Source organism: Acytostelium subglobosum (genome assembly GCF_000787575.1).
Source record: "Acytostelium subglobosum LB1 DNA, scaffold: scaffold38, whole genome shotgun sequence".
NCBI classification, from domain to species: Eukaryota; Evosea; class Eumycetozoa; order Acytosteliales; family Acytosteliaceae; genus Acytostelium; species Acytostelium subglobosum.
Genome location: NW_012236495.1, coordinates 193326 through 209746, shown reverse-complemented (window position 1 = coordinate 209746; position 16421 = coordinate 193326). Strand labels below are relative to the sequence as shown.

The 16421-nt window shown below is 42.2% G+C and overlaps 6 protein-coding genes across 6 annotated transcripts; 2 read left to right on the top strand and 4 right to left on the bottom strand.

Moving 5' to 3' along the window:
- Positions 1 to 3225: 3225 nt before the first annotated feature.
- On the top strand, positions 3226 to 5709 carry SAMD00019534_121560 (hypothetical protein; the record flags this gene model as incomplete). Its single annotated transcript, XM_012892711.1, has 7 exons — positions 3226 to 3245; positions 3309 to 3640; positions 3705 to 3849; positions 3923 to 4008; positions 4087 to 4338; positions 4415 to 4666; positions 4721 to 5709. 7 exons carry the CDS (start codon positions 3226 to 3228, stop codon positions 5707 to 5709), a joined length of 2076 nt encoding a protein of 691 aa, XP_012748165.1.
- A 926-nt stretch (positions 5710 to 6635) lies between these two features.
- SAMD00019534_121550 (hypothetical protein) lies at positions 6636 to 7948 on the bottom strand (the record flags this gene model as incomplete). Its single annotated transcript, XM_012892710.1, has 2 exons — positions 6636 to 6720; positions 6810 to 7948. Coding segments are annotated over 2 exons (1224 nt in total), but the record flags the coding sequence as incomplete, so codon positions are not given.
- A 703-nt stretch (positions 7949 to 8651) lies between these two features.
- On the top strand, positions 8652 to 10475 carry SAMD00019534_121540 (hypothetical protein; the record flags this gene model as incomplete). The annotated part of the gene is made up of 1 exon (XM_012892709.1): positions 8652 to 10475. The coding sequence occupies one exon, from the start codon at positions 8652 to 8654 to the stop codon at positions 10473 to 10475; it is 1824 nt and encodes a 607-aa protein (XP_012748163.1).
- Positions 10476 to 10620: 145 nt separating this feature from the next.
- On the bottom strand, positions 10621 to 11675 carry SAMD00019534_121530 (hypothetical protein; the record flags this gene model as incomplete). The annotated part of the gene is made up of 5 exons (XM_012892708.1): positions 10621 to 10759; positions 10833 to 11011; positions 11102 to 11185; positions 11264 to 11410; positions 11478 to 11675. 5 exons carry the CDS (start codon positions 11673 to 11675, stop codon positions 10621 to 10623), a joined length of 747 nt encoding a protein of 248 aa, XP_012748162.1.
- A 630-nt stretch (positions 11676 to 12305) lies between these two features.
- SAMD00019534_121520 (hypothetical protein) lies at positions 12306 to 13316 on the bottom strand (the record flags this gene model as incomplete). Its single annotated transcript, XM_012892707.1, has 1 exon — positions 12306 to 13316. A coding segment is annotated over one exon (1011 nt), but the record flags the coding sequence as incomplete, so codon positions are not given.
- A 1447-nt stretch (positions 13317 to 14763) lies between these two features.
- Positions 14764 to 16229, bottom strand: SAMD00019534_121510 (hypothetical protein; the record flags this gene model as incomplete). The annotated part of the gene is made up of 4 exons (XM_012892706.1): positions 14764 to 14964; positions 15034 to 15487; positions 15557 to 15836; positions 15911 to 16229. Coding segments are annotated over 4 exons (1254 nt in total), but the record flags the coding sequence as incomplete, so codon positions are not given.
- Between the last annotated feature and the right edge of the window lie 192 nt (positions 16230 to 16421).

The following is a 16421-nucleotide window of genomic DNA, read 5'->3' as shown; positions in this document are numbered from 1 at the left end:
ACTCAGTCACAAGATTTGAGGAAGAGGATTGAGGGTCTACCCTACAGTGTCGCCAATCTAGAGGTCCAGAAGGTTAGTATACACAGTCACTCTACCATTTCATTGTTACACTGCGCTAACCTTCAGTTACAGCTCAATGTGTTGTGGAAACAATACACTTTCTTGGTGTTTATGGCACAGACCAATCAATACAGAATCACTGAGGACCTATACCTGTCCTACTCCATCCCATTTGGTAATAACTATGTCAACTTGTTTGGAAAAGTTGTTACCTCCTATATCCATGCACAGGTTCTACACGTTGGAGCATTCTTACATAAGTATGGGTCGTTGGATCGCCTAGCAAACTTTGGCCTAGAGAATAGACACAAGGTCGTCAAAGAGATCGTGGATGGATCCAATCATCGCTTCACTCCAGAGTTTATGCAATCATTGTTGATAGACTCGTACCTGTCGGGAGGAATGGTACCAAACATAGACGCGATCAGTGCAACCATAGAGGGTGATCGTCCAACCATTCAACCATTGAAGAGGGCCAAGTCCAACGATGCCTCAAAACAATCTCCAAGGACATGGTACAACCAGTTGGCAGAGTCCACCATCACTATATACGACTCTGAGTTCGCTTCCATCCAAGCCAACACACCGCTGTCGGTGATATCTAAGAAATATTTGTCCAATGTACTCCAAAATTATAAATTAAATAAATAATAAATACCACAATAATCTACATCAAGATCTATATCCATAACAATCATTTGTATTATTATACGACCAAACCATAATTATTTATTAATTGATCAATCAATATCTCAAAATATACATACAGTTTTGTTGACTTTGAGTCAAAATGTCTCTTTTGAGATGCCAAACACTCATTTTATTTATTGTGCACTTGTGCGTGGGATGGACCTCGCTCATATAAACTGAATCCCCACCTCGCACAGAATTGAATTTGTTGGGATTCAAGTCAGATATAAGTGTTGTTAAGTTATTTATAGTGAACGAGACAATCAAAACAACTAAGTTGACAACAATAACAACAAACTAATTACTGTTGATACCAAAAGAAAAAGACTGTGTTATTTGACAATGGACAATTTAGTCAATCATACACATCTTGATATTCGTAAAGATGATGAGGTGGATTGACCTTCATAATCCAACAAATATCCAAAGAGTATACATGTAATAATATTTTACCGGAAGTTTGGATGTAGTACAACATGTCATGATGTGGCACTTGTTGGGGATCGGCGAAAGATTTTAAAAATGGAAAGATCTTGATGACTTGTGTGTCTCTGAGGAGATGATCAAACTGTTTGGCATGATGCATATGGTTAGACTGATAGCCTTCACCATAACATGTTGTGGTGTTTTTTTTTCGACCTTCATTCCGTTATGATGATGGTTCACAGGACAAAGCCTAAGGACACACTCGTCCATTCTTTACAAATAAGGTTTAATCAAACAACAGATAATAAATATACATACTTATATATATATAGAACACAATAATTAATCATTCATTAAAAGGTTCACTTGCCTCATCACCATCATATCATGGTAGTCTCACTACGCACTTTTCCGATATTGTCGGTGTTGCTTTGCATATGCACATTCTCATTGATGATGTCATCAGTGAACAGTCAAAGAACAATAGATCCTGAAGAATGTAGGTCATCATTATCATCTGATCAGTTTGGAAAACTTACTCACTCACTCCATCGCGCAATCAAACTCACTATGTCAGACAAATCATTGTTATGGTTGGTTAACCTGTTTGATCAGAATGTGACTTTGGTCAATCCATCATGTGCCCAACTGGCGAGTTCTTCATCAGGGGCAGTTAGTTTGCAATGTTTGAACATAACTGACACAACTGAATCACTCTTTAGCATGTAAGCATTATTATTATCATCCCAAAAGTTAAGGATATTCACTAATTCTTTCATTCATTCATTGTACAACAACAGAAATATGAATACCAATATTCCAAAGGGACAGAAACTACCCCTGGAGCCAATCGACAGGTTATATTTTCCAAACTTGTTTGCTTTTACATTATTGGCAGGTAATAATAATCCTATCAACAATACTGCCAATATCCTTCAGATGTTGGACAACGATGCAAACATTAATCTCAAAAGGATGTCGTAAGTATTTATTTATTTAATTATTTATTTTATTTATTTATTACTAATAATTATTAATTATAGGATTAATTATTTTTATATTATTATACCAAATGGTTTCCCAATCTATTTAAAACTTCAGAATCTGTAAGTAATGACAACCATAGATTTATTTGATTGATCAATACTAATGTTCTTTACTTACTTCATTTCCACCAACAATATATAGACTTCTTGGACAAACTATCAAAGGTGATATTCCACAAAGTATGTTTGATAAGATTCCAGATATCAATATTGCTGGTTCTTATGTAGATGACACCTCCAGCCAGGTATATTTCGACCCTTCCTTATCCTATCCAAACCTAACAAGATTGTAAGTACAGTCAGTACTAGCTCTCAGGATACAAGACACATATATTAAGCAATCGATCACAAAAACAACAGGACATTAAATTATCCAAAAACACCGATGGCATTCGCAACATTCAACTTTACACCAGAGAGATATCCAAATCTTCGAACTCTGTAGGCATAACTTTCCATCATCAATCAATCAATCAAATAATTACTAATCATCCAAATTCATTCAATCATTAGTTATCTGGCTGTGAACCAGGTAGTTACTGCTTATTACCAAGTTCCTAAAGTAGACACATTGTATGTTATGTTATTTTATTGGTTAGTTTGTCAACAATCTGGCCATTAATCAATCACCAAATTGACCAACTAACTAAATAATATTTACCAAACACTTCCATAGTTCACTCTTTACAACAACAAACTCTCTTGAAATGTCCAATGTGACCCTCGTGGGTGTAAGCACGGGCCTAATGACATTGTTAGTATCTGATTGGTTGAGCAGTGTTTGTGAGAGCTATGACTAACATTACATTATATTCACTTAACTACACAGGAGTGTTTCAAAAGGAAATATATTCCCAAGTGATCTGACCAATCAACCTTTATTGAAAGATTTGTAAATACTGCCAACTCAACAATTCATTCATTCATTCATTAATTCATTCAACAATGCTAATCACTGATCATAATTAGGTATTACAACACTTATACAGTGCCCATTACCAATATGTTTGATATGTCTACTGTGTAAGTATGATTGAGTTGTTCACAATAACTCAATCACTCACAAATCAATACAATACAATACAGGTCCATGCTTAATAGAGTTGGAAAAGATAGTCTTACAATGCCTCCAACAACTTGGTTCTCCAAGAATACCTCGGAGTCATTCTCAACTTTGTTTGTGACCAACGGCACAATGGCCGGTGCCATCCCCAGCTACATGAATGTTTCAAGTATGAATCTCAAGGACAATCCCAATCTAGTAGGCCCTCTGTTAGAGTCACACTGCAGACTTACCTTCTTTGATTTCCGCAACACTGGCATTCAAAATATTCCCAATTGTTACTTCTGCTATTGGAGCTATACCCAGCAATACTTTGTTGGTAGCCAAGTGCAATTCCCACAGAACTTCAATTGCAGTATGTATCAATCGTATCCAATCCCCGTTATTCAATCATACACTAACACTTCTCGCCATATCAGGTGTCAGTTTGTCCAAAACATTCTATCTCATCAAGGATACTTCAAAGAGTTTCTTACTACTTGGTACCAATTTGGGATTCAGAACACCAACAACAAACATGTCAGAAGTTAGTGCCAGTGTGAAGGTTGCTAACAGTCAGATGTCGTAAGTACATTCCATCCATACACACACAAAGACAACATCAAATAATTAATTAGCGATATCCAATATTATCTAGTATTTCAGCAATCGAGAGAATTGGTACAAGCACAATCAAGTTCTCAGATTCCAACATCCCAATGACATTCTCATGGGCAACAGACTGTATGTTCATTAATCCTCATCCAATCGATCACTCAATCACTTACTCACTCAATTCACACTTTCAATTAATTAATATAGGGACTAAGGTACAAGGAGTTGCAGGATACTTGAGCAATAACTCATTGATTGTTGTTGTCAATGGTACATTCCACTTGCCAGATTTCTTTGCTTACAATATCGTGGTTGGCAATCATCCATGCCCTGTCACACAACAAAAGGTTGATGTACTTCAATGTACCATCACATCCTTTGTAGTTGACCCAACTGTCACCATGATGGCCAACATCTCAACACCCTATCAATCATTCATCCAATCAGCCTACACTCAGAGTATGTATCTACATCCAATTCCACACTCATGACCAATCAATCACTGACTCACTTATTCATTCAATCAACAACATAGACTTCCCAATTGTTACATACGCATCACCTTTTACTACTGAAGGTGGTACACTCCAATTGAAGGGATTCTTTGGATTAGGTGCAACAGTGGGTCAGATGACAGTCAACATCAATGGAAAGGATTGTCAACTACACAGTGGCGATGACACTCATATCCTAACACAAGTTGATGGTCCATTGCCAGTTGGATTCGCCAACCTCACAGTCACTGTCAATGGTGTCCAGTTCAAGTCTTCCAACATATTATACATTGGTAAGTTTAATGAATTGTTTGATTTATTGATCGTGGACTAACTCATCATCACAGACCCTGTTACCAAGGAGTTTAACTGTGGACCAAGATATGAGTGCAGTAAACATGGAACATGTGTTGATGGAGAATGTCAATGTTCGAATGGATATGGTGGTCAGATATGTGAGTTCCAGCTCAATCCGAATGTTGTCATTCAACCTTCAAACTCATCAACCAACTTGGGAAGTAGTCGTTCAAAGTTGGACTTCAACTTGGTGGAGATACAAGAGTTGGACCTATCTCGCAATGTCGTCAGATCGATATTGACCAACAAATGGAACTTTACCACATCAGTCAATGGTTCATTGACAACCTATCATTATGGAATGCTCCCCGCCTCATCATTGGAGGTGGCCGTTACATTCGAGTACTCGACCGAAGCAAGATCACTCACATTTGGTGGACTAGATGTAAACCTCGCACCTGGCGCACTCAAGATGACGGTGGACATCAATGAATGGCAGTTCGTCAACAACCTCAACTCATTGCGAGCAGTCTTTGCCAATCAGATGACCAACTTGACCGAATTCGAGGAGCCACAATGCGAGTTTGACTCGACCACCACGTACGACGACCCGCAATCCAAGAGTCTCTCGTACATCAAGGTCAGGTTTGAGGACACGGTGTACTTTGGTCGTTTCCTCCCCGTGGCCCTGGCCGATGGACGCGCTACACGTATCATCAACGAAGTGATCAACACGACTGGTTCGCGCACATCACAGCTCACCTACATCGGCATCAATCTACCACAGTGTCGAGCATGCAGGATCGATCCAGACTTCTCATTGTTGATCGATACACAACATGTGGAATGCCCGTCCGCCAAAACAAGTTGGTTGCTCATTGCCATTATAGTGCCAATTGGAGTAGTTGTCCTGGCTGTAATAGTAGCAGTTATATTATGTTATAGGAAGAAGATATCATATATTTACATGGCCAAGTTCAAAAAGAGTTCAAGTGTTGGCAGTAGCAAACTGAGGTCTGTGCCATCAAAACATAATTAAGTCTGGATTCACCAACACCCACATTAAAGTATTCAATTTTAAATATTCTGTTTGCAATGTTGTCCCTGTGTCAAACCAATCAATTTCACAATTTAGTTTAAATCCCAACATTATTGATAGACTCTATCACTTTGTCTATCACCTTGTTAAGTCATTGTAGTGTATATATAGAGATAAATAGGGATAAAGTTGAGGAATAATATCATTGTTTGTTTAATGTTTTTATTAGATCCAAAATGAGTAATAATAATAATAATAATAATGAGAAGAAGGGATCAGTTTTGTTTAGATTATATGATCCAATATCTTTGGACAAACCTTTGGTGTTTGGACCAAATCATGATCAAACTCAAGGACCTAATATTACAATTGGTGATCTTATGGCCAATGTGGCAACAAGTTGTAGCCGACCACCACAAGAGAAGAGTATAATCAACTCTAGAACTTTCAAAGTTGATCTCTCTTCACAGTCCACACATGTCAACGACCAAACTACCAATGACAATGCCAAGCCAATACCCTGCCCATGTATGGTCCCGAACGCCCTCCACCTCCTAGACCAAAGATATGTGTGACAACCTTCACCAATCCTTTGACTGCCTCTGGCACTACCACTTCTGCTCAAGGTGAGATTGGAAGGGATCTGTTCAAGAACATTGAGCTCCCAAGTAGTATTCAAGACAAAGATGGATTCATTGAAATGATGGTTGCATTGTCACACAATATCGTGGCTATCAACGAACAGGCCGAGAAGAAGAAGTAGAGATTGAGAGAGAGAGATGAGTGTCGGCCACGGCCAGGTGTACCCAACCATTATTGGTAATACTAAATGGTGAGTTACCAATAAACCAATCGATGTCATTGTCCACAATCAATGAATCGATCAACAACTTCATCGATCCATCATTCGTTCATTCATTTAATTAGTTGGCCTTGACTGACTTGATGGCCTCTGCCAATGCTGTAATCAATAACCTCACATTTGGCTTGTTGGCATTGAATCCCATCAGACTGGAGTGTTTGATTGATTGATTGATTGAATGATTGATGGGTCAGTATGACTGCGTCCTGTGACCTACATGGGGCAGAGTAGTACTTACCCAACTCTCCAAACCTTGCCAGCAAACTCGCCAAGACCTCCAGCGATCTCGATGTTGTAGTTGTCCAGAAGGTACTTCATTACAAGCTTGGCATCGACACCAGCTGGTACCTGAACGGTGGTCAAGCTGTACAGACGACCACCTTGCTCATAGCTGTTCTCACCGTCGGGGATCAGTGGCGCAGCACCAATCGACTCGAGACCCTTGTACAGCTCCTTGGCGGCATCCTGGTGACGTGCCCACACATTCTCCAGACCCTCCTCGCACACCATCAGCACGGCCTCACGCAAAGAGTATATCAAGTTGGCAGGTGTTGTGTGGTGGTATCTGCGCAGGGGCTTGGGTGAGGCGACACTGCTGTCGCTCAGGTTGTACTCTGGACACCAGTAGCCAGCGAGCAAGTTGGCGTCGAGGTACCAGTTGGCGACGGGTGTCTTCCTGGCGGCGATCTTGGCGCATGCGCGTGGGCCGAACGTCAGAGGGCTGATGCCTGGTGGGCCACTGAGGCACTTCTGGCCGCCAGTGTAACATGCATCGACCTTCCACTCGTCGGCAAAGAAGGGCACACCGCCCAACGCGGCAACAGCGTCGACCATCAGTAGACAGTCGTGCTCGCGACACAGCTGTCCAACACCGTCCATTGCCTGCTTGATGCCTGTGCTCGTCTCACCAAACACCATTGTGAGCAGACGAGGCTTGTGCTTGATGAGTGCCTCCTTGATCTCGTCGAGCGTCACCCACTGACCCCACTTCTTGTCGATCTTGTGGATGTTGGCGCCGTATCTCTGGGCCATCTGGTAGATCCTGTCGGAGAAGTAGCCGGCCACGCAGCAGACTACGTTGTCGCCGGGCTCGATCAAGTTGGCCACGCAGGCCTCCATGGCGGCGGTGCCTGCGCCCGACACGGGGATGGTGAAGTGATTGTTGGTCTGGAAGAGGTAGCGCAACATCTCCATGGTCTCGTCCATCACCTGGTAGTAGCCGGCATCAGTGTAGCCCACCATGTTTGTGGACAACTGCTGGTTGACACGTGGGTGCAAGTTCGATGGACCTGGGCCCAACAACAATCTCACAGGCAAACTGTTGATATGTGTCTTTATCCTATGCTCGTTGTTAACTTTAATCATTTCCTTTGTCATTCTTCCTTCCTTAATCTTTGTTTGTATCTTATATTTGATTTTGATTGATTGATTGATTGAATGAATGAATGATTGATTGAGTGAGTGTGATCACACTGGTTGTTATCTCTTAAGATGTGTCGAAGTTGAACGGTAAGATGTAATGAATGAAATTGACTCTGATAGGTTATGGGCTATTTGGGAATGCAACTAGACCCATTCCCCCCAATGATCATCAATCAGTTCGCACACCCACTCACTCATTCACCCAAAGTGTTGATCACAAACAATACCACCAATCCCAAGACTATCTTTGCCTAACTAACATATATTACAAAGTCTGTTATTTTAAAAAATCAACAAGAAATAAAAGATAAATTATTGATTGATTAGGTGATTATAGAGAATGGACACGATAAACATCCAATCTCTAATTGAACATAAAGTCTAGCAGAGGTTGAGCCCACCAGACTTGGTTTCTCATGGGAAAGGGAGGCCAACACGTTGGGGAGAAGAAGGAGATATTGTTGAACAGTAAACTCGGACAATTAACAATATGACAGAGAGTTACGGGTTGTTGCTATTGCAACAATCTTGATCATAAAGTAGATATTTTATCAAATAAGTGATCGAAATTGTTCATTTCAATCAATCTTTACAAAGATGATCATCGTTCGTCTTCCAAAATACAAACATATTACATAGAAAGTTAGAGAGATAGGATATGCAAGCAATAACAGAGACACCAAATGAGTTGACGACAGGGTTGGATAGTGTGTCACCACTGGAGATGATCAGATTGTTTAGACAGACTGATGGCCAGATATTTAGTGGCTACAGACATCACTCTGGTCTGAACGACAATGATTCAATTCAAACATTGACCAATATGATTGAATCAATCCGTGATCTTATACATCAGTCTTGTCGCAGTGACGGCAAAAAGACTGTGGATATCGTGGTCGCCGGTGCTGGCACAAGTGGACGTCTGGCCTTCTTCTTGGCCAACTCTGCCAGACGTTGGTCCACACCACATCTGACCAACAACGTCAACTACCACTACCTCATCGCTGGTGGAGATAGAGCACTCACTGTTGGCATTGAAGGCGCGGAGGACGACCTCGTTCGCGCCGTCACTGACATCGACGCCATACTCGCGCGACCCAACTCCACAGTCGTGTACATCGGTGTGACATGCGGCCTCAGCGCACCCTATGTAGCCGGCCAGATTGACAGACTGCTCAGCTGTGACAGCAGTTCTCAACGTCATATCATCTCACTGATGGGCTTCAATCCGATCGAGTTGGCACGAGTCAATCCAATCGAGAAGTGGGACAAGTCCTTTGCCGATGTGGCACGCGCCTTGGAGCAGAGCGCGCGTACTGCACCCACGAAGCGCTTCATCATCAACCCTGTGGTCGGACCCGAGCCACTCACTGGATCGACGCGAATGAAGTCTGGAAGCGCGACCAAGATCCTCCTGGAGCTCATACTCTCGATATCAATGTCGAGCAATCCAGATATCGACGTGTACGCCACCATCATCAACAGATTGAATGAGTACGAGCAAGTGTGTCGTGCAACATACAGACATGAGGACACCATCGCGCCATTGGTTGCAGCAGCCGGACACTCATTGCTGAGTGGCGGACATGTATACTACCTGGGCCAGGATAGTCTTGGCGTGGTCGGCTTTGTCGACGCCTCAGAGACAGTTCCAACATTTGGCGCTGGTGCATTTGACGTACGTGGATTCATACTGGACTCGGCCGATGGCAAGAGTGGATGGATGGCAATGCAGAACGCCGATGGTGATCACTCACACATATCTGAGGAGTACTGTATCTCCCAGGCTCACTTCCAAGACAAGATCATCCCAACTCTTACCTCACGCGACACAGTCATCTTGATCGCGCCACCAGTGGCTGTTGGCGGCATCGATCTCATTGCCCTCGCGCCAATAGTCACGGCCATTATCAAACGAGATCAAACATACGACAACATACCAAGTATTCACTTGATCATGTTCCCCGCGACCAATCCCCCCTTTACACAGCTGGTCCTTGGGAACAAAACTACAAACATCAACATCCAACTACCATTCAAGGAGATTGATGGCGTGCCATCATATATCGAGATGTCATTGAAGTGGATATTGAACGCAGTGACGACCGGTGGCTTTGTACTGGCCGGCAAGGTGTTTGGAAACAGAATGATCGACTTGGGATTGACAAACAACAAGCTATACTATCGATCATGTGGCATTGTTGCCAAGTTGTTTGGCGTAGACGACAACACCGCCAGACAGTGTCTACTCCGTTCAGTATACAGCCTGGACAAGGACACGCCAGTGCCAGCCGACATCGACACTGCGCCAGTCTACAAACACATCGAGCATGCCGAGCGCAACAACATCACTCACATCATTCCAGTGGCCCTGTTATTGGCTTCCGGCCATTTCCAATCGCCAAGTGCTGCTCGCGAGCTCCTAAGACAGACTCCATCAATTCGCAAGATCCTCAATGACGCCATGGCCAAGTCGTCGTAGTCCTCGTAGTCCTCGCCATCGTCGCTGTCGACTCATAATAAAGTTAACTTAAGTTTAAAGGATAACAACACCATGTGTTATTGTTATTGATGTCAATGATTGCGTGTGTGTGGATTGAGGAGCAAGACTCGCGCAAGCTCGCCTTTTAGAACCTCTCAGAGATACGTGTGGCCACAGTTCTAAGCTTGGCGTAGACCTTTCCAGGCGGCGAACCCATAATCAAGTTACAGATGGCGTCCTTGGCAACACGGATATTGGCATATGATCCTAAAATATGGATACGTCTGATTGATTGGGATTGGATGGATGGATGTGTTAGGCGATCAGTTAAGTCAATCAATCAATTCATCAACATACTTGTCAGCCAACACTATTCTTGTCTTGGTAGTGTTCTCAATGGTAAACTTGGTCTTGCCGTCCTTTCCAGCAATACGTCCTATAGCACGTGACAGGTTATCTCCCTTCAGTGTCTTTACATCTTCAATATCGAATGAGTCTATATATAAATCGTCGAGCCTCAGCAGAGCAATGGCGTCCTGTGTGTTCATGATGGGATCAGGGTCAGTATGATGGACATCAAGTTGGTCGCGTGTCTTCATCCACTCCATCGATTAACTCAAACCTACATTAACTTCGAAACCAAGAGCAAAGGCATGTACAAAGTCAGAGGCCTTCTGCAATGCACCTGGATTCAGTGTACCCTCTGATGTCTAAGATTGATTGATTGAGTGAATGAGTGAGTATAATGATGTCGATCAATCATTCAATCAAAGGTTTAGGACACATACTCTAATCTCGACCTTCTTTGATTGAAGGTTCATTCTGATTTGTAGCTTAAGATGGTTGACGATTGGTTCATAGATCTGTTGCCAGTTACCCTTGAGTGGTGCCATTCTGTTGGGTGGGATTGTAATCTTTCTAATTTGTACTCCTCCCTGTATAATGATGATGTACACGTTAGCATATTGATCAATCAATCAATCAATGATAATAGACACATACATTATCTTCAACTGTAATCTGAGGGAAGCTTGGCTTCTTGTTTGGACCTGTATCGGCCATATCCTGATCGATGTCATTGTCATCATCTCTAGCTCTCTTGTTCTTCTTTACTTCCTTATCGATTGAGGCCAATGCAATCTCCTTAACAGGTGCCTCTATATTAGTAGCTACTGACGCTGTATCAACTGTTTCTGACATTCTATTATTATATATTGTATGAATTGTATGTGATGTGTTATATATTATTATTACACTTTTTGAAAGAGATAAAGAGATGAGCGTGATACTCAATCATCGACTTGGTCGTTTCTCAAAATCATCTCCTCACACACAACTCTTTTAATTTATTTATTTATTTTGAATTGAATGAAAAACGAACGAACGACTGAAGTGTGTGAGGGCAAGGGCAAGGGTAAGGGTATGGGTTGAGTTTGAGATCAAGTGATAAAGAGATAGAGAATGATAATGATATATATGGTTGGAACCAAAGGGGACAGAATAGTTTATTCTAATGTGAAGGTTATTGTAAAACTTAATGTACAACATTGATTGTTGGCGAGCAGATTGTACAATTTGAGGACTCGCTGGAATGCACTTGGATTGAACTTGATTGGACTTGGGATTGGACGAATGATGGCAATCAAAATTGTAGATTGCTGGATATTATTTGGATGTTGATGTTGATGTATGGAGTGATTGATTGATTGACTACTGTTACAATTGTGTTGAGTTGGTTAGGTGAAAAATGTGATTGATTGATTGATTGATTGAATGATTGAGTGAGTGGGGCTGGATTTGGACAGGACCTGGAACTCATCAATCAATTCAATTGTTGATCAAACTATTGATGCTGATCAACGAAGTGCTGCTGTTGCTACCACTGCCACTGTTGATAATGCTGCTCAATGGTGCTTGCTTCTTGGTGACCAACTGTTGAGTGGAAGAGGCGATGTTGATGCTGCCATTGCTATCACTCAACTCTGACTCGCGCTTCTTGGTCTTGGCGTAGTATAGTCCACAGGCGTTGCACAATGACTTGCATCCATCTGGACCCTTGCGCCACTCTGGCGACTCCTTGGTGCCACATCTCAAGCACTGCAAATTGTCCTCGTTCTCCTTCTGCACTAACTTGCAGCGTCTGTTGCGGCGTGGACGCAGATCGATAAAGTCGCTCTTGGCCTTCTCTGGCAATATTGGCGCGTAGGGCAGCTTGTTCTTCTTGACCTTGTTGATGCGCTTGACAATGATGTCCAGCTCGTCGTGCAGCAGCGTGAGCATCTTGGACTTCTCCTCCGAGACGCCACGCTCATTGTCGATCCTCTTGCAAAGGTCGAGCAGGTTGGCGGTCATCTCAAAGAATCCATTCTTCTTGGGCGAGGTGGCCTCGCTGAGGTCGCCCTGGCTGCCGCCATACTCGAGGCGGATCGAGTCGGAGCTGACGCCAATCGATGGCGAGCTCGAGGTCATTGTGGGCGTGGAGCAGAGGAACAGTTGGGGTGGGGTGGAGCCGCGTGGCGACACGAATGGCGATGAGTTGGGCACCATGGACATGAGTGGAGATTGGTAAATGCTTGGATATTGTTGTTGTTGTTGTTGTTGTGGGTGGAGAAGTTGATGTTGGGGCACCTGGATGGTGGGGGTGGGCTTGGCGTATGGGTGGTAGTGTAGCACGTGATTGTTTACACTCTCCTTCATATTATAACTATTGTTCAAATGATGGAGCATGCTGTTCAAGTGATTGTTGTTTGAGTTGTTGGAGTTGGAGTTGGAGTTGGAGTTATTCATTCTCTCGTTCATATTATAAGTAAGGGTAGTATACAGTTGATCTTCAAAATCCATAAGATGTATGATTGAATGATGGGTGGTAGTGAGATGGTATGATTGATTGATTGATTGATCGAATGTTATAATTGATTGATTGATTGAGTGTATGAGTGTATGAATGAGTGTTAAGTATAAGTGTCGATCGATGAGATGTAATTGTTATTGATGTAATTGTTGTTGTTGTAGTTGTTGCTTATTTAAATCTGATTGACTGACTGATTGACTGATTGACTGACTGATTATGAAATGGAATGGATCATTCCATGTTTATATATATTGGTGGATTGAGCCCGGGTCATGGACAGGCTACCTACCAAAAATAACATCAGGAGCTGTTGGCAGGTGCTGATCAATGGTGGCCACACTATATTTAGCCGTGGCACTGTCAGTCAGTGACTTAGCTGAGCTGTCGATCATGGACAAAGAATTGATTGGTATGTCCAAGAGCACTCGCGAACACTCACACACAACAGTCAATCATGCATTCATTCATTCATACACATTGGAGTGATAGTGAGTGATCGATACATTCATCAGCTTGTTTGATCAACACATAAACATCATTGTGGTTGGACATCATCAAGCTGTGAGTGGCATTAATTCTCCAAAGTGGTGTTAGCTGTGTGTTGCTTGTGTGGGCGAATGTGAGTGTGTTTGTTTGATTTGATGACACACACGGGGTGATCGTTCAGGTGATTGTGGGAATTGGTGTGGGGGTAGTTCCAAACACAAGAGTTTTTTGATCTTCGGTGCGTTTGGTGTTGTGTTGCTGTGTGTAGTGGGTGATGATCTGTGCTTATCTATGCTCTGCACGAATAAACAGAATGACTTATGATGAATGTCAATGATATGATGTGATATGAATGAGTGAGCATTCAATCACTTGTTGGCCTGCCTCTTGCTTTGTGTCACTCCGCCGGATTGACTCCATCCATGCATCAAGACGTTGAAAGGACACAAACATACCACACACACAGACAGACAACTGAACTGATCGCTCTATTCAGTCATTTATTACCTAAATGGGAAACATCTGTAGATGACCCAACATCTACACAGCAGCAAGCAGTACCATCTCACACGTATGTATAAGCACAACACACAACACTTAGTGCGTCTATATTTATCACTTCTGATTGAATGATCATTCAGACAGACTGTCAATGTCAATTCCATGGCGAAGTGTACCTGCAACCTGAATGATTTGACCTGCATTTGTAAGATGTAATATTGGTTGGATCTTTGAAGTGTGGCATCACTTGATATGGTATGGTATGGTATGGTCACATGACCCTGTGTCTCTCCCTTTGTCAAAAGGAAGTTTAATGTTTGTTAACAATCAAACAACGGCTGACTGGCCAGCCGTCAATTAATTCTTATTCAATCAATGAATCAATCAATTAATCTTATCCACATGGTCCATCTATCCAATCAAATCCAATCAGTTGTTGCCATCTCCACCAACCGACAGGAGCTGGGGCGAGGAGCCTACTTCACCGATTGCGTTGTCCGATGTTGTTGATTGGTTTGTGGATGATTGCATCATTGGTGACATGTCACCTGCACCAAACGACGACACAATAGTCTTCTTCCATCGTTGCTCCTTCTCCTTCAGTTGCTTAACATAGTGAGTGCTAAAGAACTCAATATAATAGTTGGCGCCCTGTCGTATAAGATAAGGTTAGTAATCAATCCATTGAATGGATGAATGAGAGGTCAGGGTACTACTCACATTCCAAATGCACACCAATAGCATGCAGACAATGTATCCGAGATGAAGGTTCATGTTGTTGTAGAGTATCTTGCATGGTAGCATGGTGAGGATGGTGTAGAGTAGTTGTGATAGCATGAATATGTAGACCTTCTTGGTTGGCAGGATGTTGAGTATACGTGAGACTATACTATTGCTTTGATGATTGGTCAAGAAGTTCAATGTAGTTATATAGTTTCTCTCACGTATAGTATTCTGTCGCAACAACATAACATATACATATATAGTCTGCCAGAGCAAGTAAAAGAACATTGGTATCCAGAATGTCTCTGTCCAAGTTGCCGTCAATGACTCCTTATCAATTGGATGAGTCGCTGGTAATATATGCCATCTCACACTGGCCGTAACAATAGCTGGCAGTATATGTATCAATACTGAAGTGGCCTTATCAAGTGAATGGAATACCAATGAGTTCCTAAGTTTGTTCAAAATGGTCAATCTATCATTCTCGATCAATCAATGGATGGATGGATGGACTACATACCTCCAAGCAACAATTGCCCACATTAGTGGACCATTACAGAAACTGAAACATATCTTGAAGAGGACGGTGGAACTACGTACGTACTCGGGTCCATGAGTATACCAAAGTAGCATGAAGTTGGCATAGTAGCAATAGTCAAAGAGGAAGTAATGTTGCTTCTTCTTGCGATATGAATACAGTCTCAGTATAAATCCAAGACAGAACTCCACCGCAAATACATCCGGGATATACTTCGGAGCGCGGCCATATACAAAGGATATTATACATAAGTTCAATACACCTACCATGTTTGAATAATTGATTGAATGAATGATTAGTTGATTGAATGAATGAATGATGGTATGGAACACATACCCATGACAAAGGCCAACTTGTCACCGGTGCGAAGGAGGTCGGAGGCGCCTTTCTTGAGAAGGAGTTGCTCGAATTCTTCTCGCCTGCTGTTTACAAACTCGAGGACTTTGAGTTTGGCCAACATCTTTTGGTCTACGAATCGATGTCGTCGGTCATCAATGCTCTTCTTGAATTGTCCAATTGGAGAACTAGGTGATAATATCTCATCCAAGTATTTATCACTGTCCTTTGATTTATCTTTGAGTCGTCTCGATGATGGACTCAACTCTCCTACTTTTGAATGTTTCTCAACYTTTATCACCATCATTGTCATTGTCATTATCATTGTCTTCCAATGATTCTAAACTGACTTCATCCACTTTGATTGATGGGATATTTGGTATTGGTGGAACTTCTTTCTCATTCYTTTGATTGATCCTCTTGTTGTTGCTGAGTATCAATCTCAACTTTATCAATATTATTATTGTTGTCATCCATTTGTTGTTTGTTCTCTTATTAATACTAATCTATT